The sequence below is a fragment of the Sciurus vulgaris genome (assembly GCF_902686455.1).
Source record: "Sciurus vulgaris genome assembly, chromosome: 11".
NCBI lineage: Eukaryota > Metazoa > Chordata > Mammalia > Rodentia > Sciuridae > Sciurus > Sciurus vulgaris.
Genome location: NC_136472.1, coordinates 56,146,284 through 56,173,986, shown reverse-complemented (window position 1 = coordinate 56,173,986; position 27,703 = coordinate 56,146,284). Strand labels below are relative to the sequence as shown.

Below are 27,703 nucleotides of genomic sequence, written 5' to 3'. Positions count from 1 at the left end.
TAAATTTTTACTAATTCTATAGCATAAATGAAAATCTATGAGAACAAGTAAGGCTTTGTTCCAGTTATAGGTTGTTCAGAAAATCTGCCAACTATACCATATTCACAGATTAAAGAAAAAACATTCTACAAATACCCCAATAGATGTAATAGATATAGAAAAAAACTCACAGAAATTTAAAAAAAAAATTTTTTTAGCTGTCAATGAGACCTTTAATTAATTTATTTACTTACATGTGGTACTGAGAATTGAACCCAGTACCTCACACATGCTAGACAAGTGCTGTACCACTGGACTACAACCCAGCCCCATAGAAAAGTTTTTAGTTGTTCTTAATATTTTAGAATGTATTCTCAAAAAATAAACAAAAAAGTTTCAGGCTAATTTTAGATGGAATATCTTAAAGCTAAGAAGAAATCTATCTAAAACAAAGCCCAAATGCATAGAAAGTCAAAACCACATGTTCTCTTTTATATGTGGTACCTAAAACAATCAAATTCAAAGAAACAGAGCAGAGAAAAGTAGTTACCAGAGTAGAGGGTGAGGAGGAATGGGAAGATGTTGATCAATGGGCACAAAGTTGCTTTTAGGTAGAAGGATAAATGATAAGAATGTAAGGTAATGGATATGCGAATTAGTTTGAGTCTATCATTCACATTATATACATATAACATCACCATGTGTCCCATAATCTTATATGATTATGACTTGTCAAATGAAATAAATTATTTAAATAAAAAATAAATTTTAAGTAGTTTTTAAGAAATGAAAGCCCAAATGGAAAGCCGTTACCCAAAGAAGATTAGGCCTTCCCTACACATTTGTATGGATCATGGCAAGCTCTCTGTAGTGGAAAATGTTTATTATAAAACATTAAGTAAAAAGACAAAGAACATACAATGACATCTATGCTCTGATTACAGTTACATTATTTGTTAAAATGAACAAGGACTGTAAACAAACTAGTAAAAAGAAAAAGAGGTGACAAATTATAGAACTATGTGTAAGATTTTGTCTTTTATCCTTGTTGTTCTAATGTAATGCAATATAAATTTTAACCAAAAAGTAATAATAGCAGTGAGCATAACTAATATGTGATATTATACTTTGAGCAGTTTCAGGAAGAGGAGATATATAGTGAGTCACTAAAAAGGAAAAAAGATTACCACATGGGAAGTTAAAAGCAAAGGAAAGAAAAGGCTCTTCCTTGGAATTTTATACATTTTAAATTTTATTTGGTCTAGGTACAAATGTCAGGTCTTTTTTGGAGCAAAGGGAAAATTCTATTTAATGATTAGTAGTGAAACTTCAAAATCCACTATCTCTGAGAAACTCCACCCATATAAGTATGCATACCATTCCAAATGTGCTATTACCAGACTTTTAAAGGTTAAAAGGCTTATTTGATTTGGTCTTGATCTTAAAATGGCTCAAATGAGGGCCTTACTCTTATAAACTAGTTAGCACCTCAAATTCTGAACATGATTATTTCCTAATGAGAGCATCAACACCGGAGAGACAGATCTGAGACTCTGAGTGGCAAACATCTAAGGGTTAGGAAGAAAATTGACAACCTATGACTGTGGCACTTAAAGTTTGCCAGGTAAAGAAGAAAAAATTTGATTAAGAATATACATCCCTAGAACATCAGATGGGGGAAAAAACCAGAATCTTATTTTTTAAAAATATTTTAGTTGTAGATGGGCACAAAGCCTTTATTTTATTGATTTCTTTTTTTGTGGTGCTGAGGACAGAACCCAGTGCCTCACATGTCCTTGGCGAGCACATTACCACTGAGCCACATCCCCAGTCCCAGAATCTTATTTTAATGTTGAACTTCTTTAAAATTTTTAAGCAATAAAACCTTACTACAAAATGGTCCAGCATGGCTTAAGAGAGATGATCAAGTATCAACCTAGTTTTTATGTATATATTTCAAGCAATGTGAAAACACAGACAAAATAGAGACCACCTAAAAGTCTATGTTAAGAAATGCAAACTTAAAACATTGCCCCTTTCAGTGTAATGTACCAAAACCAAATAGAATTTACACAGCTATATTTGGAGAATAAATTTCTTCCTGAATCCAGATTTTTTTCCAAGCAAATAGCAAAATTTGTATTACAGTATTTATTTCTGTTTTGTTTTCCAAAGTATTGAGAACATCTATCTCTAATTTGAAGCAAATCCATTAACATCAGTCTTAAGTAGAATTATATACTAATGAATAGGATTAGCATATGAAAATGTCACAGGCAGATCTTTCTTCAGAGCATAGGCAGATAAAGTACTCTCTCCAATTCCTGAAGTTGTACATCTAACAAAAATATCAAACTTCAATAGACAAGTGAATAGTTAAAACATACTCAATTTATTTTTAATTTCTTTAACTTAAAGGGAAAGCTATACTTTTAACCTAGGAAAAATCCATAAAAAATCCATTCAAAAAACACAAAGTGAATGTTTGAAACTTATCTAGCTATACCATCTAGTTTTTATTTTATTCTTTGACAATGCTAATAAAATTATTTCAGTAGAAACTATACTTGTTTAAACAGTAATTACTTTCATCCTATCACCCATTCCCCATTCCAGTGCTGGAAAGTAAAGTGTAGCAAAGAAATCACAAATATTGGATTACTCAGTGGGCATTAAAATATCTCTCCAAATCACATATATCCACCCACCATATCAGCTATGTACTCAGTTATGCAACTCTGGTTGTATCATTACAACACTTTTAGTTGTAAGTGATAAGAACCAACTCAAAAGAGCTTTATGAAAAATAATTTATTGGTTCACAACTGAAAAATCTTGGCTCTTGACATGACTGGGCTCAGTACTAAAATGATGTAATCAGAAACTGGTCTTTCTTCATCTTTTCTCTCAGGCAGGCTCTCCCTCCTCAAGGGGAAAAATAACTACTACCAAAAGTCCCATGTTAGTGAACTCAGTAGGCATTGATTCCTTCTCACTAATTCAAACAAAATTCCCAGAATTGAGTCTCACTTGGCCCAGTTTGGATAACATATTCAATTCTGAACCAATCACTGTGGCCCTATGGAATGCCCTCTATATGACTTGAGAAAGTAAGAGTAGCTCCACCTCAACTACATGCACCAAAAGTGAAAGAAGCATTATTCTCCTCAAAACAACCATAACAAATGCTGAACAGAGAAATAGTAAACAGTATAATTCGCAAGTTTCTTTTTCTAAAACTTATTACAATGAGGTAACTTCAGAGGGAGAAATGATTGCAAACTCTTCACTGTAATAGCAGTTACATAGCAAGGATTTTTTTGAATTGTTTCTAGCAATTCCAAAAAAAGTACAAAAACTATGAAACTAGCAATTTTTAAGGTGAAAAAGAAAAGGATTCTTCTTTTGATAACTTTAGTTCTATCTCCTCACTTCAGGGACAGCCAATCCAAAATACTCTTTATAGTCTCCTCTTTTGTTATTGTTTCAATTTTCAGACTACTTAAAAAGATATAGAGACCTATCGTCAGCTATCATCTTGAAAATTCCTATTCATGGGTCCTAACCACTACAAAAACTGCTTAGAAGTGAGCAATTTAAAAGGTTTCTTTAAGAGATCAAGTAAACCAACACCTTTATTTTGAATGAGAATTCTAAATAACTTAATTCACTTAATTTTAATTGAAAAGACCTGTACATTTTAAATGTATATGCCATAAAATGGCAATATAAACATTATTGGCCATTTATATCTTGGGTTCAATGTGGTTATTCAATTCTTTCTTAAAAGAAGGACTATTCATTAAGGAATTGAAGGAGACAGAAATGCAGAGAAAATCTGGGAACAGTAGAAAGTCCTTAAAGGATGGAATGGGTGAGGCACTGCAATGTCATATTCATTCACTCATTTATTTTATGCATGATTAGTCAGTTTACAGCACTATGAGCAAAATATTGTCATAGAGAGAATATGAGGAAATATGGAATAATCCCCACTTTTCCATGCATGATATAAGAAGCATGAGTAGTGATAATGAGGTGATATGCCAATTCCTTCATCCCTCACTCCATTAGAAGCTCCAGATTTTCTTCAGGATTTCATGATAAACACCTTACTTTTTTTTTTTTTTTTTTTAATTTCCTTTGGCTCATCTGCAAATTATTTTTTTACTTCTTGTCTAATATGGAAACAAAAAAGTAGTAATTACATATAAGAAAATAGTAGTAGTACATATAAGAAAAACTAAACGTAAGGAGGGAAATGCAAATTTGATAAACTGAAAAGGATTGAGAGTATGGAAATTTTCAGAATTTTTAATTAATTCACTCAATAATTATATACTGAATGCATATCAAATAGCAGGCATTATTTGGTCATGTAAATTATTTAAGATGAATTAGATTTAATATCCCTAGGGAACTGTTAAAAATTTCTTCAATAAGAAATTAATGAAAAGCTGGGCACAGTAGCACATACCAGTAATCCCATCTACTTAGGAGGATGAGGCAGGAGGATCACAGCTGAACGTCAGCCTGGGCAACTTAGCAAGACTCTGACTCAAAATAAAAAGTAAAAATTATTTAAAAAGCTGGGGTGCCACTCAGTGGTAGAGTGCCCTTGAGTTCAATATCCAGTATTATCAATATCCAGTATCATGTTGGGGGGAGAATATATGTATATATTTATATATATACTCAATATATGATATATATTTTATATATGTAATATATAGAGAAAGGGGGAGGAGAAGGGAGAGGGAAAGAGGGAGAGAGAGGACTGATCACAAAAATCACAAAACAACTAAAAAGACAAATTGTGACAAGCACAAAGAATGGGATACAAAATGCAATGGGAGTTCAGATAAAGTGAGATCATAGAAGACTACCAGGAACTGGGCCTTGAAAGATGGTTAGAATTCCTACAAGTAAATATGTTTGATCTAAGTATTCTAAGTAGAAGAAACAGTATGAAATATATCAGAAAAATACAACCCGTTTCTATACCAGTCAGTTCAAAAGTACCTAGAGAATTTGGGATGAAGATAAGATGTACATACAAGCTATTTTTAAATAACCTAAATGTTTAATGTATAATTCAAAACTAGAAGGTTTTTGAGAACTATAAATAATGCATATTAGAATATTTGAGATTCAAGATATTCACAATATATAAAGAATGGAACTCTTCATATGCAATCTGTATTGGGCATTATATGCCAAAAGATACTGAAACATATGTCTATCCATTTGGTATTTATATGTTAGCAAACAAATAATAAAATACAAAGTAAGCTTCCTATATACAACAGGAAGTATATTTCAATATTTGAAAGGTTAGATGTGTAAATTATCTGCTTAATCAAGCACGTAAAATCCATATCCCCTCACCATAAAAATAACTGTTCCCCCACATAGACCTCAGTTACCTTGTAGCCAATAAAATACATGACATTTGCACAAATAACATCATCGACTGTGCAAGCAGAATGAATGACTGATCATGAGAGATATCAGCAAACCTCAAGATTATTTGACAGTCTAAATGGCACAGCAACAGGCAAAATAATAGTAAAGAGAATCTGGAAGAAAAAAATGCCTCCCAAGTATATCAATTCCTGCATTAGGAGGAACATTGTTGGGATTTGGATTCTGGCCAGTTCTTTGATTTTAAATATTTAACATCAAGTTTAGCACATATGACTTCACAAGGGATTTGTTCCAATGTGTAGCTGTTTAGAAAACATATGAGCTGACCTCGCCCTATACAATGAGCACAATGGCAGAAGTTGCCCCATAAGACATTAGCATCACAGTAGGTTAAGGCAGGACTGAAGACAATCTGGCTGTCACATGTATGATGGGCAGCTTGAAATATCCACTTTCACATTTAGACCCCGGTGAAGATAGTAATTCATAATCAAACTTTGATAGAAAATGCAAATTCAGAAAAAGAGACTCACCAAGCTCCCTCTAGACCAAGATGCCAACTTTTCCCACTGGTAAATAACACTTCTAACATTATTTTTTAAAAAGAAAATATAAAACTTCAGATAGGTACATAATTTTCCAAGATGAATCTTGTCTCTCTGGTTCTATAAAAATTATTTACTCTGAATCCTAGGCAGTTTTCCAAGTATGAGATTTCAGAGAAGAAAATTCTACTGCCTTCGAAAATATCAGATTTGGAAAACTGAAAGGTACCTGACAATTCCTGGAAACAACAGATGGCTAGTTTGTACTAGCTAGAAAAGTCTAAAAATCTGTTCAAAAATTTTTAATTAAGGATGCCTCATTTCAACAGGTTACCAATTAATCCCAGAATTTAGACTTCAAGTGCCCATAACACTAAATCATCCCAATAGTGTAGTGTCTTCCAATAATTTCATACTCTTCTCTTATTAACATTTCCTATACTTTGACTCGCTTGCTGGGTGCTTACTATCTGCCAAGCACTCTAAATGACACAGAACCAGAGGTACTTTTCTCCATTTAGGAGGCTAAGGAATCTGTGACAGAACTTCACAACAGTGACAAAGCTTCTACCAAGTACTGTAATCTAAGTTAATAATTGGATGGGCAAAGAGATAAAATAGAAACAATACTGTCTGCCTCTCACTTTGAACCATAAAATGAAGAGTCAAAACCTCCTATGAAAATGTAATGCCCTTTCATAAAGGACCAATTCAAGGATCCTAATGCCAGATTTGCTGAGAAAGTTGAAGTATCATCCTGCCTAAAGAAAGGAACAAAGCAATAGTTCTGAAACTGAACAATCTGAACTGAAAAATCTAAATTTATTTTTTAAAAATCCATATTTTGGCACTTTTAGGCCAACTATTACAATCTGATTAACAAGAATGCAACTGGCAAAATATTTACTTTGGGCTTCATCCAGACTTTAACTACATTGTTGCCTAGCCATCCACCCCTCTGGTCCCTCCCATTAAAGGATGGCATATTTTCTATGTGAAAGACACAGACCTAGGGCTATAGAATGACTGATTCAGTAAAAATTTCACAACTGCTACTGAGATGGTAGGGGTATGAGGTCAGGCATTTATGATAATGCCAGTCTTCAGGACTTAAAAAGATCCTCTTCTCCAAGAGAACTGAGATCTACCTACAAAAAATGTGAACAAGAGGGATGGGGTTGTGACTCAGTGGTAGAGTGCTTGCCTTGCACGTGTGGGGCACTGGGTTCGATCCTTAGCACCACATAAATAAATAAAATAAAGATATTGTGTCCATCTACAACTAAAAACAATTTTTTTTAAATGTGGACAGGGAAAGAACAGAATAAGATCCAGAATGTAACAAAAGGAAAGAAGGAAAAGATTTTTACTGCAAACTTACAACAACTTAATTTGGAAAAAATTATTTTACATTAGACTGTTAATTCTCATAGCTGAATATATTTCTTATTTTTAAAATGTTAAGTGCCCCAACTACTTTTATAAAAGAAATGTAAATATACTCACAGAACTTAACTCACTGAACTTTATGCCAATATTAATACAAAGAAATTGCCAATAATTTAAGTTTATTTTCAATTTCTTCATGCAAAAAGATCCTTTGCTTACCTTTCTTGGTATATAATTTTAAAGTACTTTGTCCATTATAAGTTATTTCTCTTATTCTGTAACCTGCATTCTCTCATTTTATCCACAAATGGATAAAACATTTTGAAAGGTTCTTGAAACAAACTTTAACATTCCTGATGCCACACTCTTAAAAGGTCTGATAAAATTTTTTTTGATAAAAAAAGTCTGATAAAAATATGCATTTATTTCCTGGATTACTTACTCATGCAGGTGTCCTTACACATCATTCTATGCTTCTAAATGCTGAGAAACTTTTTTTTGTACATTACAATCCCACGCATCTAAAAATGTATTTTGCCCGCCACCATCATATCCAAGTAATACTATTGAAACTGATGCACACAGGGCAGGAATCATGCCAATGAGAATACAGAGACGTCTATAGCAAACATTCTTGGATTGGTATTTCTCTACCTTCTTTAGATAACAATCCATAAAATAGATCATTTAAAGCAAGTGATGATGTAGTTCATTTCTTATGCTAACACAGTAAGAAGAAGAAAAAATAGCCTAGGATCCAAATGCATTGTGAGAGATTGAAGAATTTAAGATGAAAAATTTTTATCTTAAGAACATGAGACTCCTACTCAGGCAATGTTAGCACCACAAGATAACTGTCAATTTAAATACCATTGAATGTTTCTACTGTCAGGGCAGAATATAACAATTGGCCTTTTAAAAAAAGTGTATCAGAAGTAAGAGAAATGGGAAGAAGTGACAAATGTCTAGCCTGAGGCAGACTTCAATCTGGCAGACTTCCCCAGGTATTCCTAATAGCATTCAATAGAACAGATATTCTTGACATTCTCATCCATTTCCGTGGCATTTGAAAAGCAAAAACAAAACAAAACAAATTAAAAAAAAAAAAAAAAAGTGGTAGAAAAAGGGTGGGGGGACTGAAGGGGTGGAGGGAACCGGGATGTCAGACTTCAAACAGTTAAGCACAAGTACCTTCACCTAATATGGAAAGTTAAACAGAAATTTTTTACAAGCTGGCACCCGCTCACATAATGAGATGCATTGTCGGCCCTCACTAAGTGAAATATTTGTGTTGCCATGCAGCTAAACAAATGCCTTTTTTCACTTTCACTTAAGACAGTCTTCCACTCCTATTTCTCTAAACAGTAGAGGCAGGTCTAGCCTGGTAACATGTGTAATCTGGACAGCTTACTTCCTGCAGTCCCACAAAAGGAGGATTTATATTAACATTTCAGATTCATTGGGAATTATAGAAACTCCATGCATTAAAGCCAATGTAAAATTTCCTGCTATTTTAATACCGTCACTTATCAATCAATGCAACTTGGCATAGAATAAAGTAATACCGTAGTATTAAAATCACTAAACATTCAAGAATGTAGCAACATTTTTTCACATCATTTGCACATTACTATTCATAATGCTACGGCGATCTTCTATATAAAATATGATGAATTCACAAGTATGATTATCAAATTTATGGTGTGTGCTCACTACACCACACATTATGGTTTTTTAGCTTGTTTGCCCTAAAGTAACAAAGATTTGCATAGAGTTTAAATGAGTATGGTCTATACAAACTATAGTTAAAATATTATTACAGTTATATGCTTTTCCATATAAACCAGTAAAAAAAAAAACATATTTCTTTCTTCTTTAGGGCAGTATTTTATTACAATTAAATGAAAAGCTTAGCACTGCTATTTCTCTGAAAACAAAATCAAGACCAAAAAAGATTCAGCTCAAGAATTAGACTTGAAATTCATAGTGAGGAATTTTAAAAATAAAAATTTAAAAACCCAAAGTTTAACTAAATATCTTATTTTATCTCTAAAATAAGAACATAGTTTCTCTAAGAAGAAAAGCAACATTAAAAAAAAAAAAAAAAAAAAAAAGTCCCACATAGCTGACATCGCTGACATCTAGACAATAATGATGAAAAAGATGCAGCTGGATTTTTGTTTTTAAACTGCTGTTTGGGGCAACATAGTATCTTCAACCTCATTTACAGAGCCTCTCCTATTGCTACTATTACCACCATGACATCAGTTCTCCACCTGCCCAACTCAATTTAGGGTCCCCTATACTTTGTAAGTGGTTTTCTGTAGGGTTCAAAGTCAGAGAATATTCCAAAGAGTAATTATTCTCTTTGAGTTTAAGAAACATTCCTACATAAGAGAGAAAAGGTACCGAATGGTCTTTAAATTTTTTTTTTCTGAGATTTCTCAAAATGAATCAAACTCAAAAGTAATTCTGCCATTCTGTTTTTAAACATTAATTGGGAAATATATTGTATCCTGAATAATGTACAACTAATTGACAGTTGTCACAAAGGTAATTGTTCTCTTCTTACTCTGACCTTTTTAAGCTCTTGCTCCAGTGAAAAGTTAAACCATGCTTGAAATAAAACAAACAAGACAAGACAAAAGAATAAAAAATAAATTCTCCAGAGTGACTATAAATTGAAGGAAAGGTCAAAAAATGACTAAGACTAGTATGATACAATTATTAAGATTTTTTTAAAGGAAGGTAATTTTTTTTTGTCTAATTCTGGATTGCATTTGCTTTCCATGAGTATTTAAAGAAAACTTTGTAAACCCATCCAACTTGAGACAACAGCAGCAGACTACATTTTCCAAAGGGAAGACTAAAATAAGTGAAAATGTGTATTCCTTTCCATTCTCATAAAATTTCAACATTGAAGCTGACATTTAAAGATGACTAGTTTCTGTGGCAAAGGGGTATGTTCAATACAACTTCCCAAACACATTCAAGCACAAAGAACATCTGGGCAGAACACTGTTTTAATGTTAACCTTTTCTAGAGAAATATAACTGGGGAGAAAAAGCAGATTAAAGTCAGGATTGTAATTCTAGATTTCTCACAAACTGGTTTTTTAAAAAATAACTTTTCTTCAGTTTAAGATTCCTTGTGTCAAGGTAACTAAGTTGGGTGAGAAATTGATTTTGTATTACATTTTTCAACCTCTTTAGAAAATAAGAAAAATCTATTTCTTATTAAGAAATAATTAATCCTTTGGGCAATTCACTGCTTAGAATACAGCATTGTTTAGCTTATTCCATACGTACATCAGGGTAATTTATCAAAGGTGTCCATAAGTGGGAGAGACAAAACAGATCAAGGACATTTTGTCTTTTAAGCTCACTAGCACTTAGCAGATTCCTGGACCTCTGAGGTCTAACAGACTTAACCAAGAGTTTTTACACAATCAGGTGAAGAGGGACAGGTGAGTCAGCAGATGTCTTATTCAGATAACAAAGAGCATATTTTAGTGACAATATGAGGAGAAAAATGGCAAAATTGATAAAAATTCATTGAACCATTGTCTTCCTTTTTGCTCTGCAGAACTCAACCTCATCTCTAACAGATATTATCTATAGTCTTGAACAAATATGAAGACAATCGTACATATTTAGTTACAAGCACACCAAAATAAAATACTCAGAGGAAATCAGCACATCATTGTTAAGTAAGATAACATATCTGAACTCTCTAAAGACTTAACACAAACACAATGACTATATATTGATATTCTAGTCTCATAGAAGGAAAGATGTGAAATGGAAAGATTTTTGCAGTATTGCTGGGCAATTTATCCTTGATTTCATTTCTGACTTAATATTAGCTCCTAGTAATTCTATTTCATTGTGTAAGACACAGAAAATGTGCGAACAAGAGATGGTTATTAATAATCTGGACTGTTCTGTTTCACACCCCTGAAGAGGTAGAAGTATTGTCATAGGAACAAAACTAACAAGCATTTGTTACTGTTAATCCAGTTCCTATATGACACTTCAAAATTACCATTATCTCAATGAAACTTGTTTAGAAAAAGACATAATAAAGAAGAGACTCGATAAGACAAAAGAAATCAAACTAGATTGTAGTTTTGACTTGAAATCAGGAGGAATATAATTGTTCTTTCTCTTTTTAAAGATCAACTTTAAAGAAAGACAAACAGTATTCAGTTATCTTAGACCACATTTCAACCAAAAAAAAAAAAAAGTTGTGAATGAAGAAAGTTTACAAAGGCACTGTTAAATATTGGAGTGGAAGCACTGTAGGAATTAGTCAGAGCCAGTTCAGACATTGCAACTTACTTTCCAGCCATCTGTATCAAATATGCTTCATTAAAACAGAACCATATGGAAAATAAGCTAGCAATTAACATAACTTCTGCATGTGCCTCTAATACAGTAGATTTCAAACTTTTAGTGACACTAAACTACTTCCATGTTGCCGCTATGTAGAATTTGGCAGCAGTCCCTAGACTTGCTTCATCCTCTACACCATGTCATATCAAGATCTGGCTGGGTAATTGAAATAAGCACATATGAAAATAATTAAGTATTTTATCATTTTTCTTCAGTTGGCATCAGACATTAAAACAAACTCAGGTACATTTAAATAATCAGTCAAGTGTCAACAATCTGATGAAAACTAATATACATGATTTTTTAAAAATCCATTTGTATATCTACTTAACATCTACAGTTTTTACTTTCAATAGTTAATGTCTCCTACCAATGGCAATAAGCATTATAATTAGTTTTTATTAACATCCCAAAACATTTTAAACCTCAGAAACTCTAGTACCATGATCTTTGCAAGAGATTGGCATAAAATAGTTTCATTACTGTCACCACCAATAAACAAGAAACAGATAAGAACATCATGTCTGGTACTAGTGAGACAAAGAACAAGACATAGTTTTGGTCCTCAGTGGCCTTAAAATCTAGTTGGTGAAGTTAAATATATGTGAATCAATAAGAGACTGAAGGAGAATAAAGCTAATAGATAAAAATTTTTCCTTTTAATGAGTGACTTCTCACTTTCCCTCCATCCAGGATAGCTGTGTACCATTAGACTGTTTATGAACTGCACAAGGATGCTCAGTTAAAGGAGCAAGTAGGCTGCAAATCTAGCCAACGCTGCCCACTAACGCCTGTATCCCAGCATAGGGTTGTAATCCTCTCAGGAAAAGGCAGTTAGGATGAAAAAAACTGCCATGTTACCAGAGGAGACTATGTCTATCCCCCTAATTTAGGTATCCATAGTATGTACTCCTTTTTGTGGCTACTGCTCTAGTCTAAGCAGTGTCATGTCATCTAAACATCTTTGTATGAGCCCCCTACCTGGTGTCCCTGCTCCCCATACTGTTTGTATATAGTCTACTCATAGAACAGTGATTCTTTTAAAGATATAAATTACCACATCTTGTTTCTCTCTTAAATCCCCCCAGACTTCCTAACTCATATCTCACTTAGAATAAATGCCAGAGTCTTCGTCAAGGTCTTGAGGACACTACTTGATCTGGCCACCAGCTATCTCTCTATTTCCAACTTCCTTTTTATGTACCCACTTAAATCTAATCACACTATTGGTACCAATTTTTCTTTGAACAACCAAGCACCTCTCATTTCAACACCTTTCTGTACATTTCCCCTTTGCCTTAAAGCTCTTCCCCTAGTAACTTGCAGGGTTTGTTCCCTTACTTCATTCAGGTTTCTGATCAAATATTTCCATAGCAAAGAGGCCCATTCTGACAACCTTAACAAAATAGCCACTCCATCATTCTCAATAAATATTTACTAAATAAGTAGATGAATTAATGCAAGTGACTACAAAATAATATCCTTGGTAGCATTTATTTTCATCTGTTTTGTTTCTATTATATATTCCAGCTTCTCTGATAGTTTACATGCAATGAACACTGAACAAACACAAAGAACTAGCAAATGACCATTGAAGTGACACATAAAGGAAGAGGAATCAACACATTTCTAACATTTCAAGTCTGGGTGACTGAGTCCTGGTACCACTGTTAAAAACACAAACATCTAACAGAGTTTGATTTAGGAAAAGGATAGCAAACTATGAGAATTTGAAGGGACAATAGTACATCCATGTAGAAATACAACGTCCAGGAAGAAGTAAAATGCTCAGGACAGAGCTAGGGAAAGTAGATGTTACATTCTTTCATGTAGAGTTAAAAGGCATTAGAACAAATTAGACCTCCGAGAGAATAAAATGTATAAACAGCAGACAAGGGGCAAAACTTGGAAATGCATAAATTTGGTTTATGACCAGAAAAAGGTGATTTATCAAAAAAAAAAAAAAAAAAAAAAAAAAAAAAAAAAAAAAAACAGGACAAGGGCTGGAGTCATAGCTCAGTGGTAGAGCACTTGCCTAGCATGTGTGAGGCACTGGGTTCGATTCTCAGCACTGCATATAAATAACATAAAATAAAGGCCCATTGATATCTAAAAATAAAAAAAGGCTAAATAGAAATATTTACTTATTAAAAACTTGCTAAAAACCTACTTACATATTCAGTATTGTGCTGAACCATTTTAGTCAATATTATCAACTGCTACAGAAAGTGAAAAGAACAAAAGCTGAGAAAAAGACTTTAAATGTGGAATCTGGCAATCTAGTAATCTTGAAGGCAGTAGATTATAATAGTTAGCCAGAATAAAATGGAAGCCAGATGCCAATGCATTGAGAAGTAAGAGAATACAGTCAGAAAATAAATACTATTCTTTTAAGACATTTGACAGTAAAAGCAAGACAGTAAGAAATAAGAATACTTTAAGGGTTAGCACAATTGAAATAAACTGTTTTAAAAGAAGAAATCTGAATTACTGGTGCACAGAGTCAAACTTGTCAATAACTCACTCAAGTTTCCAAAGCCAGAAAGAGGCAAAACAGGAATTAGAACTTGAATCTCCATGAAAAAGAAGAGATCTTCTCTAGAGGGAATGGGAAGAAAAAACATAAAGCACAAGTGGAGATGTCACATCATGAAAATAGATGTAATATTTTTTTCTCTGAGAAAAAAGGGAGAGGAAAATATTATGAAATGGTAAAACAACAAGAGCCACTATGAGGTGAAAAAGCAGAAATATTAAAGCCTAAATTCTTAAGAATAAGATAAAGTGCTGTTTCAGAAGGAAATATCTAAGTTACCCACCTGAACTACTAACTCAGCACCAAGAAGTCAAAAGATATTCTCTGCTTCTCATAGGTCATGTTGCACTGAGGAAAAATTAACTGAAAGTACCTGATGAAAAAAATGTTTGGTGGAGCCGGGCATGGTGGTGCATGTCTATAATCCCAGCGGCTCGGGAGGCCGAGGCAGGAGGATCAAGAGTGCAAAGTCAAAAAAAAAAAAATAACAGAATGAATCAAAAACTATTACCCTAGGTAAATGTATGATTACACAAATGGTATGTCCCTGCTTCATGTACAGAGAAACAAGATGTATCCCATTTGTTTACAATAAAAATGAATTCAAAAAATAAAAAGAAAAAGAGCAAAGCCAGCCTCAGCAAAAATGAGGCACTAAGGAACTAGTGAGACACTGTCTCTAAATAAAATACAAAATAGGGCTGGAGATGTGGCTCAGTGGCCAAGTGCCCCTGAGTTCAAACCCCAGTATAATAATAAAAAAAAGAAAAAAAACTATATATATATATACACATATATATATATTTACTTATTTATATATATATATAATATATATATTTGGGGGAGAGGGGACTGCTAAATGAAAGATCAAAAGGGACTAGAGGGGAAAAATATATTTCAGACTCTTTGACTGTGTAGTGTTTCCCAAGAAACAGATTGGATATGTCAAAGCAATAGGCAGTATTGGGGTAGCAAAGTAAACACATCTGTAGGCCTAGGTTCTGGTGAAAGCTACTGTGAAATTTACCCACCCAGCTTTAAGACCAGAGCTTTCTTTTCCTCTCCCTTCTGACCTGTTCTAGTTCATAGTAAATTTGTTTTGAACCACTTATTATTTCTGAAATCTATCTCCCCTTCAACAATGTTGGTTGTTTTTGTTTTTGTTTTTGTTTTTTTCACATCCCTTTTGCATAGCACTGGCCTAAGTCTTTGTTCCCTATCAAAAACTTCTCTAGGGGGCTGGGGTTGTGGTTCAGTGGTAGAGTACTTGCCTATCATGGTGTGGCACTGGGTTTGATTTCCAGCACCACATATAAATAAATGAATAAAATAAAGGTCTATTAACATCTAAAAAAATAAATAAAAGACTTCTCTAACAAAAAATCTGATATTTCTACTTTACAGGATGTCATTAAGAACATGAACTTTGGAGTGAGATACACCTTGATTCCAAATCATTATTTCATTCATTCATTCAGTAAATATTTATTGAACATCTACCATGTGCTCAACAACCACTGTTGTACCTAAGGACATAGCTTCAAACAAAATAAGATCTCTGCTTTCAATGAACTTATAGTGATGAGGGAAGCAAAGAGTTATAATAAACAATAAGCTCTGCCCTTTTTTAGTAATCTGATCCTGAGCAAGTCACTTTACTTCTGTATGCTTCAATTCCTAAACTATAAAATGGAAACAATGAAACTACCTCAAACTATGTATGAGAAATAGAGCATGTCAAATAATTAGCATATAAATGTTAGCTCTCTGAACTTTCACCTCACTAGCAACAATTCTAAAAACACAACATGTACCATTGCATATGCTCTTTCCTTTGCCTAAAATATTTGATATCTTACCTACCCCATTCCAGTCCTTTTAATCTCAGTTCAATCATTACTTCTTCAGGGAAGATTTACCTAACTAGGTCGATATGAATTACATTAGTTCAAAATTAAAGATACTACTACTGTTTATTGAATTGTTCATTCATTTATCTAAGACCCCATTATCCTTTACCTGGATTAGAACATAAGTCCTACTATGGTTCAAGTGTTTATGCCCCTGCCAGAATTCATTTGTTGAAATTCTCATCCATAAGGTGATTGTATTAGGAGGTGTAGCCCTTAAGAAGTGAATAGGTTATGGGGGCAAAGCTGCCCTCTAACTTCATGTGAGGTTAGAGTAAGAAAATGGCTATCTATGAGGAAGAAGACCCTTACCAGACAGGAGATCTGCCAGTGCCTTGATTTTGAACTTCCCACCTTCCAGAAGTGTGAGAAATAAATTCCTATTGTTTATAAGCCACACAGTCTATGGCATTTTGTTAGAGTAGCCCAAACTAATATTCCTCCCAACTAGCCTCACTGATACAATCTAAACACAGAGTGAAGTACAAACCTATTTAAATGGAAGCCAGATCATGTCACTTTTCTACTGAGACCTCATTTTCCTCTGGTTTTCCATCTTCTTCAGAGTAAAAACCAAAATCCTTACAATGGCTTAAATCATGTATGTCCTCACCATTCACATCATACACTACATTGGCTTCCTTACTACTGTTTCTCATCTCAGACTCAAATTTACTCCTCTACTTCCAGACACTGGTTTCCTCATCCTAAAATGGTCTTCCTACAGATATCTGCATGGTTTTTCCCTTCACTTCTTTTTGGTCTCTACTTTTCACTTTATCTATGAGCCTTTATTGTATTTTATACAATATAAGAGCAAGCTTCCCACCTCAGTACTCTTTGCCTCTTTTATCCTGCTTGATGTTGCTTCATAGCACTCATCATCTTCTGATAGACTATAATTTACTTCCTTATTTTTTGGTTTTTAATGTACCCCCTACCACTGCCTTTAGAATATATATGTAATGAGACCAGGGATTTTGTTTTATTCATTGTTGTATTTACATTGTCTCAAACAGTACATGGCACATAGCAGACTCTACATCTAAGATGGTAAATTCCATAAAACAAGCCAGACAAATTTCAAAAATAAACAATTTTTATAGATGGAAAAAACTTAGGACACATGTATTTGGGAAATTATATTAATAGCCTAGTGATACTGTACAAATTATCACCATCAGTGCAACTTACAGCAACATCCACAGATGAAAAAAAATTTTAAATTCCAGTCATCTCATAATAGCTAGGCAAAATCCCAATGTCCTTTGATAATCTTTGTTCAAACTATCGTTAAGAAGCAGAAGTTTTAAAAATCAAATATTCACATTTACAAACCAGATAAGGAAAAGAGAACATAACAGCAAAACAGAAAAAGAGATTTTTAAAACAGAAGAATGCACTTTTTTAACAACTGTGAAGCATATTGTTAATTGTTATTGGTGGCTTAAATTTACTAAATCTTCTAGTGTTTTAATTGTCCCATCATAGCTCAGATTTTGTGAAGTATTCATTATAGAAGTATTCCCCATTTCTTACATTATATTGAATTACAAAAGGCATTGTCATTATTATGGTTTGGATATAAGGCACTCCCAAAAGCTAACGTGCAAGACAATGCAAGAAACTTCAGAGGTGAAATGATTGGGTTATGAGACCCTCAACCTAATCAGTGTGTTAATCCACTGATATGAATTAACTGGGTGGTAACTACAGGGAAGCAGGATGTGACTGGAGGAGATAGGTCATTTGGGGAGGTATATATTTTGGGGTATATATTTTGTCCCTGATGAGTGAAACACTCTTTTTCTGAATACCATGTCCTGAGCTGCTTCCATTATGGTGTTCTGTTTCATCTTGGGCCCAGAGAAATGGAGTCAGTAATATATGGACTGAGACCTCTGAAAATGTATGTGTGAAATAAACTTTTCCTCCTCTAAAATTGTTCTTGTCAGGTCTTTTGGTCATAGCAGCTTAACAGCTGATGAAAACAGTCACCATTTTGACATTTTTATTATTAAAAATGCTAAAGGTCTCATCCAGTTAGATATAACAAATCATTTCCCATATTCTGGTAATCACTAAGTTCTCCATAGCAAATAAGGTGTGCAGTGAGAAAGAAGAGGGAAAGTAAAACCACATTATATTTACAAACTAGGAAATGATACTGTATGGTAATTTTCCCCAAAAAATCCCCCTGACAAGCCAATCACCACCACGTCTTGATACTTTCTCCATATTCAACTGGCATTAGTTTCATATTTTCTGGTCATTTCTTTCATATCCCATCCCTCAACTACTACCAATTCAAAAAATACTTTACTTGATGGATAGAGATGAATAGCAATTTTTAATTAGCACCACTTCATTTTTGACAAATATCAGGGCCTCACCCAGTGCCATAGGAATAATGAAAAGACAGCATCACTTTAAAAGTTCTCTAAGAGAGTTCAAAAATCCAATTCTTAATTCAAAGACACATGCCAAGTTATAGTTAAAAGTAGATTTGTGGAAATGTCTCTCAAAGTCAAAAGATTCAAGAGCAGTTTATGAATGATACTGAAATAATGTACAAATTAGCTTTTCACAAGCCATCACTCTTAAGAGGTATTTTTGTTTTGTTTTGCTTTTGGGTATTGGGCATTGAACCCAGGAACTTCGTGCATGTGCATTCCACTACTGACCTACACTCTTTAGAGTTTTAAATGTAAAACAAATTACTTCAAAAGTTTAGTTTTCAATATCAGAATTATTTTAGATGTATTCAATGATACATGCTGCCTTAATCAGAAATCCAGTTTTACAATTGCCTTACTTTTAAGATTTCAAAATTTTACCCAATTATTTCTGTAGGACAATGGGGTTCAATCTTTGTGGTGATTAGAATTATCTGAGGAATTTGTTTAAATCTCTAAGCATCTAAAGATTTCAATTCAACAGATTAGGGAGAAGCATCAAATGCCTCCATCCAATTAGCTATGTATTTAGTTAATACAGTTGGTGATGCTTAAATCATAGAGAAATGTTCATCCAGAAAGCCTAAGTAATAAACATTTTCTAACAATTCTTAAGAAAGGTAGACTAATCACAACTTTTAGACTAGCAGTATTAATTTCACCTGAAATGACTAAGAAAGGTGATATTTTTGTCTTTTTCACCCTGAAAACAATAGCAATAACAGGCTTTTCATTAATAGAGCCATTCATTATTTTTCCATTCTCTTCACTCTTCTTCCCCTTTTTTCCATTCTTTTTCCCTTTTCAAGAAAAAGTCCTCCAAGTTAACACTGATTATACCAATGAAATAAAATATATAACATTCAATATCAAATATAATTGTGAATGCATGATGTATGCACAGATGAACTCTAGAACTTGTGGTCTATTAAAAGACCTTATAGAGTTGGCTAAGACCTTATAGTGTAGATTTGGAATATAACCTATAAAAATGCAATCAACTTTCAGCTATAACCACTGGATCATCCTTTTGCCCCTTTAGTTATATTGGGTCACTTACATATTAGTCCTATAAATATCAGCTATCTGATTTATTTATTTTGTGCTTATTTTTCCTTTTTTGTTTGTTTTGTTTTGTTTCTTGTATGTGCTATTTAACCCATCCCTTAACCTCAAAAAACCTGAGAAGGTCACTTTGCTTAATAAAATTAGTAAGTTCATGATATCTATTCCCTACTGAAGTGAGTCATCAAATAATTGAGCAATATGAGCAGGATAGGGAATGTTGAATTTGTGTAAAAGTAATAGAATATTATGAAAAGGATAAACTACAATTTATAAGCCACTAAATGTCATTACCCTTTAGTTATGATTAATGTTCAATGGAAAACTAAAATTTAACAGCTCCCAATAATATACAGGATAGTTCAAACTCCTTAACATGACACAAGATCCTTCAGGATTTTAATTAAACATGTGTCCTTCTAGCCTTTGGGCCTATCACTTTCTCAAAAAAAAAAAACAAGTAATAATGGTTTCATAATGTGTTTAGTGCTTCCCACTTGCCAGGTACTATTGTCAGGCAATCTGTATAGTAACATTGTAAGTGAATATTATTGGCTACATTTTAAAGGAAGAAAACATTCAACATTTTACCTACAATCTCAAAGTAGTATAAGATGAAGTCAAGACTTGAACTCTAGAGTTGGGGATATAACTCAGTGGTACAGCACTTGACTAGCATGTAAAAGACCCTCAGTTCCATCCTCAGCACTATAAAAAAATTTTTTTGAAATTCCAAATTCCAGTCTGACTGACCCAAAGTGCATTTTGTATATCTTCTTCAATCCCTCATTCCAACTATAATAAATTAAATCACATCTTCACATAAGACATACTTTTCAATATCTTTGTATTTTGCTCATGTTTTTCCTACTTCTGAGAGTGACCTTTCTAATTTCATCCCTCAAGAATGATTCAACTTTCAAAAATATGTACTAAAGTGTTTATTATATGCCTGGCATTATTCTAGGCACAAGAGACAGAATAATGAGCTTTATAGGGGCTTATAGGACTTACTTTCTTTAAAAGTATATTATTTTATCAATACCTGACTCAAAGTCACTGCTTTGATGAAAATTTCATTTATATCTCTTCTTTATTGAGTATATCACATGTTACTATAATTGCTTATGTATCTATCTCACCCTCTAGACCATTAAATCTTTAACATAAAGAACCCTTTCTCATTGAGATTGGAATTTCCATCCCTCAGAATACTTTGTTCATAAGCAAATGCTCAATAAACATTTTGTAAGAAATAGAAAACTACATTAAATATTTGTCTGATATGCCATATCTATAGTCCACATAAATTAAACATTAAAAATACTTGAGAGAAAAATAACATAATTTATAAAATCAGTCATAAATCAGAAAAAGTGGTAATCTCAAATATTTAAAGATATGTTTACATTTTACCTGGGTACTTTCAAGTGTTCAGGTTTATATTATATGTTAATCAAATATTAGATTTTAGACTCTAACTTACATATTTAACCAACTGCCAAAATAAACAACTATTATGCAACTTCATAGTTCAATATTTAAATCACAGCATTCACCACAGTTAAAACTTCATGTTATTATTAAGAGCGCAAATGCTCTTGCATTATTAGCAAAGAAAATAACTATTGATTAAAAGTAAAGAAATATAAATACCAATAATTGTATTGAGTATAAATAATTTGCATATACATTTACTTCTATTAAATCACATTATTTTAAATGTAATCAAATTTGATTTTTTTATGAAGAGGGTTATGGTTTTAAGAACTGAAAAGTTAGCATTAGAACATATTTTACATTTATTTTTAATGACTTGTTTACATATATTTTACAAATTCTAAACTATCATTAAATTGTTTTCACATAAAGATAAACACATAAAATACCAATTCATAAGCTAACAACAACGCATGAAACTTAAATGCATGTTTCCTTTTATGAATGTGAATTATGTACTAATATAACACATTAGTTGTAGAATCATAGAATTTGAGATCTACAAGAGCCAATGGCTGCTATCAAATCACCAAGGTAGGAAGAAGCAATGAAGTTTTCAAAGGGATAATGGCCCTGCCAACACTATGATTTTTGGACTTTTAGTCTCCAGAGTGTTAGACAATAAATTTCTGTCCTTTTATGGTACTTTGTTATAGCAGCCCACGAAACTAATACATCTACCCAAAGTCTTTGAGCAAAAGTATTTCAAGAAACAAAAGGGATGGGAGTGTATCTCAACTGGTAGAAAGCTTGCTTGAGGAGGTCCTGGGTGTGATACCTACCAACACACACACACACACACACACACACACACACATATGCACACACACGCATACAAACACCTGCCTAAAGCAATTTTTCTTCTCCCTTTTCAATCTCTTCTTTTGGCTTTCTTCCTCCCACCCTTTCTTTCCTGATTGCTTCTCATATGTTTATATGATTATGTTCCCCCCATCCTAAAAAGTAAAAAAGAAATATCTCTCAGTAGTCTCCATTATGAAACTGCACTAGTCACTAGTCACTTGCTTCTTCAGCTACCAATCTTCAGAAAGTATTCTGTCCCTCTCTCACTATGTCCCTATGTCATCCTCATACAACAGTCCTTAACTCTAGCTTTTGGCTTTGGCAATAAGTTCCTATTGATGAATCCTCATTCTTCCAAAATTCTCATATTTTAACATTTGATATTGCTATAAGTAATCAACAGTGATTATTGTTGGTTACTCCCTTCTTGTTGAAATTTTCTCCTCTTTTGATTTCTATGACATAAAAACCTTTTCTATTTATTTTTGTTCAAGTACTTCTCTAGTGTTCTTTCATGCTTCTGTCATAACCCTTTACCATTCCCCAAGGTTTCAATCTTAGGGTGTTCTCTTTCTCTCTCTTTCAGTCTCTCTCGCTCTCCTGATATCTTTATAAGAAAATATCAACTTATTAGGTGGGGATCTTTCTGTTTTTTGCATTAGTGGGAATCAAACCCAATTTCTATGGATATTACACAAGCACTCGACCACTGAGCTACTCCCCCAGCCCTAATTAGATGATTTCAACTATCACTCCTTTGCAAATAATTCCCAAATCTGTATTTCTACTCAATCACACTTTTACACAGTGTACTTTCATGTTTAAGAACATAGCAAAAGGCAGATTTAATTTTAAGCCCCAGCTCTGTCACCTACTAACTCTGTGACTTTAGGTAAGGGCTAGTTTGAATCTTAAATATCCCCAAAGGCCTACATGTTTAAAGTTCAATCCCCAGCTTGAGAAATGGTAGAAATTTTAAAAGATGGGGCCTATCAAGAGGTCTTACAGTCACTGGGGGCATATTCCCAAAGGGATTGTGGGACACCAGCTCCTTCACCTTCCTATCTTTCACTCTCAGAAATTAGATGAAGAGCTTTTTGTTTCACCATGTGCTTCCCTTCATGATGTGCTTCCTCGACACACACCCCAGAACAATGGGACCAACCAGCCATGGATCGAAACTTCTAAAACCTCAAACCAAAATAAATTCTTTCTCTTTGTAAGTTGATTTATCTCAGGTATGTGTGCAGTTATGGAAAGCTGATTCGCACAGCAAGGCATTTATTTCTGTAAATTTCAGTTTCCTTATTTGTAAAATGGGGTTACTAATAATAACAACTACTTCACTGGGTTGTTGGAAATATTAATGAGAAAATGCATTCTGAAAAGTGAATAATTCTGTGACTCTGTCAAAAGAAGTCTCCAGTAAATATATCACTTCATTTTTAAGTGTCTGACATCTCCACATAATGGTCCAACTAGCATCTTAAATTAAGTATGTGTGAAATCATCCCACTTTGTTTTGTCCTCAAACTATGATTGAATCAGAATCCTAACCTTCCCCATGACCAAAAATAGACTCTATTCAAGGCTGTGGTCTCACTTAAGAATGTAAAGGCCTTAAAAATTCTCTCCGGAACTATTTCAATATATAAAATAAAATTAACCTTTTTCTACCCAGTTAGTTATATATTTGCCCATATCACCACACCCACCTCCACTAGATTGTAAGCTCCATGGCAGCAGAGACATTTTATATACCTTGTAGTACCTAAAAGAGAATTTCATGTAAGTATTGGAAGAATATCTGTTTATATGAATTAAGATTATAATTCTTATAAGTACCTAAGTTCACAGCTTGGTTTAAAGACCAAGTAGTCTAGTCTATCACCACAATAATCCCCATCATCTACATCATAATTAATAAAATCAACAAATATTGATTGAAATTAAGAACCCACCAGCACCGTCCCACAAAAACAATAATAGCAACTATCATTGGGTGAAGGCGTACTGTGTGCCAGACACTGTTCTCAGCATTTAATATATTAAAATATTCACCTCTACACCTGCAAACTGTATAATTTGGACAAATTATTTAACCTGGTAACTACTTAAAAGAGCTGTTTATAATTTTACATGGAACAATTCACATAAAGTGATTAGTACTGTGCCTGGCATACAGTATATGTTCAATAAATGCTAGTTGTTATTATTCTTGTAAAAATATAAGCATGTCTGTAGGAGTGGGAAAAACCTTGTTCTTAACTCCAGTCACTGGAAAAAACAAAACTGAATAAGCCTGCAGAATTAATGAAGTTGATTTATGAAACAAACATATTGGTGTAAAGAAAGATATCAATGAGTTTAACAAGGGGAGATAAATCAAGTATAGGCCTTTTGGCAATATATATATTTGTGTATGTGAGTTTGTGTGTGTCTATATATATATACATTATACATATACATATATATACAAAATAAATAACAAACTATAACTTAACTTTGTAAGTAAAATATAACGTATCTGGTAAAGAGAATATAGAAATAAGTTTAACATCTTTTTCCATACATTAATTTGAAATTATAAAAAAAGACTTTTGAAAATTTAAATGACCAAAAACTGAGCCTAATATTTTTAAAGGAAAAAATTTCAAAGTTGGGAGATATTTACCTCTTTTCACTTATTTTGCTGGACAACTGATTGCAGCATCCTGAGATGGAAGCATATAAAAATGTTTGCAGTTTCTTTCCTAGAAAGAGAATGGAACTAGGTATATGCAGAATTGCACATGTAAGCAGCTTTTTTGTAATCTGGTCAACAATTTTTATGGATTCTTTATTTTGAAGAATATTAGGTATAAAGTAAATCCTCAATTCTTTCTTAGAAACATATAAATGATATATCAGGCTGTGGAAAGGATCTGGTCTCCCAGGGCCCAGAATCTGGTCTGCCTTTTTCTCGGCTCTTCAATGCTAATCCTTCTATAATTTCAGTGAAAAAAGTAGAAGAAAAAGTAGGGTCAAATGAGTAGTAGATTTTCCTTTCTTTCCTGGGAAACAGAGAAGTCCATGTTCAGGATATCTTGAGTAAGTTGTATAAACTATAGGTCTAGGAGGGAATATACTTGCTTCCTCTTTATTTGTAATACTTTATTCCACCTACAAATCCACAGAAGTAACCGTAGAATAAACTGGCCCTGACAAGAAGAGAACAGAGGGGGATGTACTTGAATGTGAGAAAGCACATTGTTATGTTCCCCCAGTTTCTAGCCAAAAGATAGCCACTTTTTCCATCAGTAGAAAGGAAATCGGTAAATCTAAATCTCCCCCATAGATTGATGGAGAGAATAAAATTAAAAATCTAGCAGTTGAATGATCAGCAGAGAAAATATGGGCAATATTACTGCTATTTATCAGAATAATTATGTTACTCTTTCCATTTCTCCTATTTAAGTTAAAATTAAAAGGAAATATGAATATCAAGATACAAAACCAGAGAACCTTGATTACATCCACTCCAAACAATTTTACTTCTTTTATTTAAGTGTTTCTATATTATATTTTAAGTAAAATGCCATGAATTCATTTTTCTTGTTAATTACAACAATAAATGGCTGATGTGTAATAGCATCTATCGGCTGTTCACTAAAACAAAGGAATTGTACCAGGGCTGACATACATGATTGACTTGATTAGAGAAATGTCTATAATAACCAGTTTTACAACAAAGATCATAGACAAACAAATTCTTTTTTAGATCCTCTAAAGACCACTACGTAGACCATCCAATAGATCTGAATGAATATATGGCCACACATGGCAAACAGAACCAAAAATGACTTTAATCCTTTATCTCCTAAAGTTTAGCTACTTCTTTCCTGGTGGAATTCATCTTGGGAGTTCTATTTCATAAGTTTTATTCACAAACTGTTTATGGTATCATTCCCTATGTGAAAAATTAGATTTTCACAACTGGAATTTTTAGCAGGGCAGCAGAGTTTATAGTTGTCTTTTCACAGCAAGACTATCCCAATAATTCCTACACTATGTAATTTCAGTTAAAGCTGCTAACCATAGACTATAATTAAGTTTAACATTCAGGACCTCGCTACACCTCTCTATAAAGTGTAAACACAATTTGGCATACAACTGGTATTTCTGAAGTGTCTGAATCCTCCTTCATTCACACAGCTGAACTATTCACTGCACACTTTGAGTTCCACACATAGACACCAAGCATGAAGGAAATGGGAAACATTATGCTAACATGACTACAGTATTGATGAATAAAAAACATAACCCCAAGGCTAAGCTGCCAAATAAGTAGTGAATTAATTTCTGTAAAGTACTCCAATATTACAAAGGTGTGTTGAAAGGTGTCTGCTCATGTTTCAAATTAAACGCACTGCTGGTCAGCATTAGCACCTCAGCTTTGAACACCAGCCATTTGCCTATAACACTTCAGGGGCTAGGAAAAACGGATTTGCCGTTCACACTGGAATAATTAGAACATGTCAGGAAGAATTAATTTCCTCATTTTTCAAAAGGATACACAGAAATTACCATGTTATTATATGACAGGGTCCCTTGGAGAATTATATTAAATTTAATTTCTAGCGCAGCCCACACAACAAATTAAAGTCATAAATAAGATGGAAAGAAGCGGGACGCAGAGCATATGTTTATGGCAATGAGTGAAGCCAAGGGACCAGAAACAACTATCTTCATTTCATTTTATTTAAATCAGCCAGACACTGTGTATCTGAATGACAGCACTTGTTAATGGTGCTGAGATTATAGGCTCCTTAATTTTAGAAAACAGAAGCAGTCAGTCAGTGTCTAAAATAGTACATTTCCTACAATACAAAAATTAGTATAAATTTACTTCCCTTTCAAGTCCATTTCTTTGTGCCCTGCAGCAAGTTTAACAAAGATAAACTTATTTATAATAATACCGTTTCTCTATTTGTCTTTTCTTTGGACAATTTCCTTAGGTCAAAAAAACGAAAGAAGTAAAACAGAAGAGTCACCAGGACAAGCAAAATTTTCAGAGTGTCTGTCCAGAATATAAGCTTCCTGTTCCACCCTGTAAATATACATCTACCCATTTGGAGCTGAGAGACAATTTTCCCCAAACAAAATTTTGTTTTTCCTATTAGAAGAAAAAATTTTTTCATACTTCTCATGAAAATGGAGTGAAACTGCAAAGGATATTGTTCAGTCACCCTAAAAGCATTGTACTTTTTAACAATTCTTTAAGACAAATATGTGTGTGCAACAAAAGAGAGTATTGAGCCCCCTATTAAAGCCATCACTCATGTCCAAAGACCCTCCGGCTGCCCTGTATATCTACTTAAAAATCTCTCCTCTCCTCAGAATCACCTCCTTCTCTTCTACCTGAGGCAGGCATAGGCACTCAAGGAAGAATTCTCACTTAGCACCACCTCAAACACTTTGAAATCAACAAAATCCCAGCATGAAAACATTCAGTAAACATTAAAACTTCAATAAACATTATAAGGTATTAATGATATTTCTTCTTGTACATATGTATACTTTATTTTGTTATTTAGGTTATGAGTGAAATAACCAGACTAGAAGCAAATTTCTATGACACCTTTAATTTTTTCCTACATAGTTTATTAAAAAATATTCAAGGCATCCTATAGAAATTAATGCTCTTGCATTGCGAAAT

General features: G+C 33.3%; 1 protein-coding gene across 40 annotated transcripts in view; it reads right to left on the bottom strand.

The window, feature by feature from the left end:
- Positions 1 to 27,703, bottom strand: part of SOX6 (SRY-box transcription factor 6) — a 551,842-nt gene that overhangs the window by 394,826 nt on the left and 129,313 nt on the right. For 23 of the 40 annotated variants that reach the window (XM_079103752.1, XM_079103751.1, XM_079103707.1 and 20 more), the window contains 2 exons: positions 24,680 to 24,758; positions 23,721 to 23,776 (listed from right to left, as the gene is read on the bottom strand). The exons of 16 other annotated variants lie outside the window; for them this stretch is intronic. In XM_079103752.1, coding sequence (XP_078959878.1) covers positions 23,721 to 23,757 — 37 coding nt within the window. In that variant the 5' untranslated portion in view covers positions 23,758 to 23,776; positions 24,680 to 24,758. The remainder of the gene's footprint in view (positions 1 to 23,720; positions 23,777 to 24,679; positions 24,759 to 27,703) is intronic. One more of the 40 variants, XM_079103725.1, reaches the window with a different exon arrangement.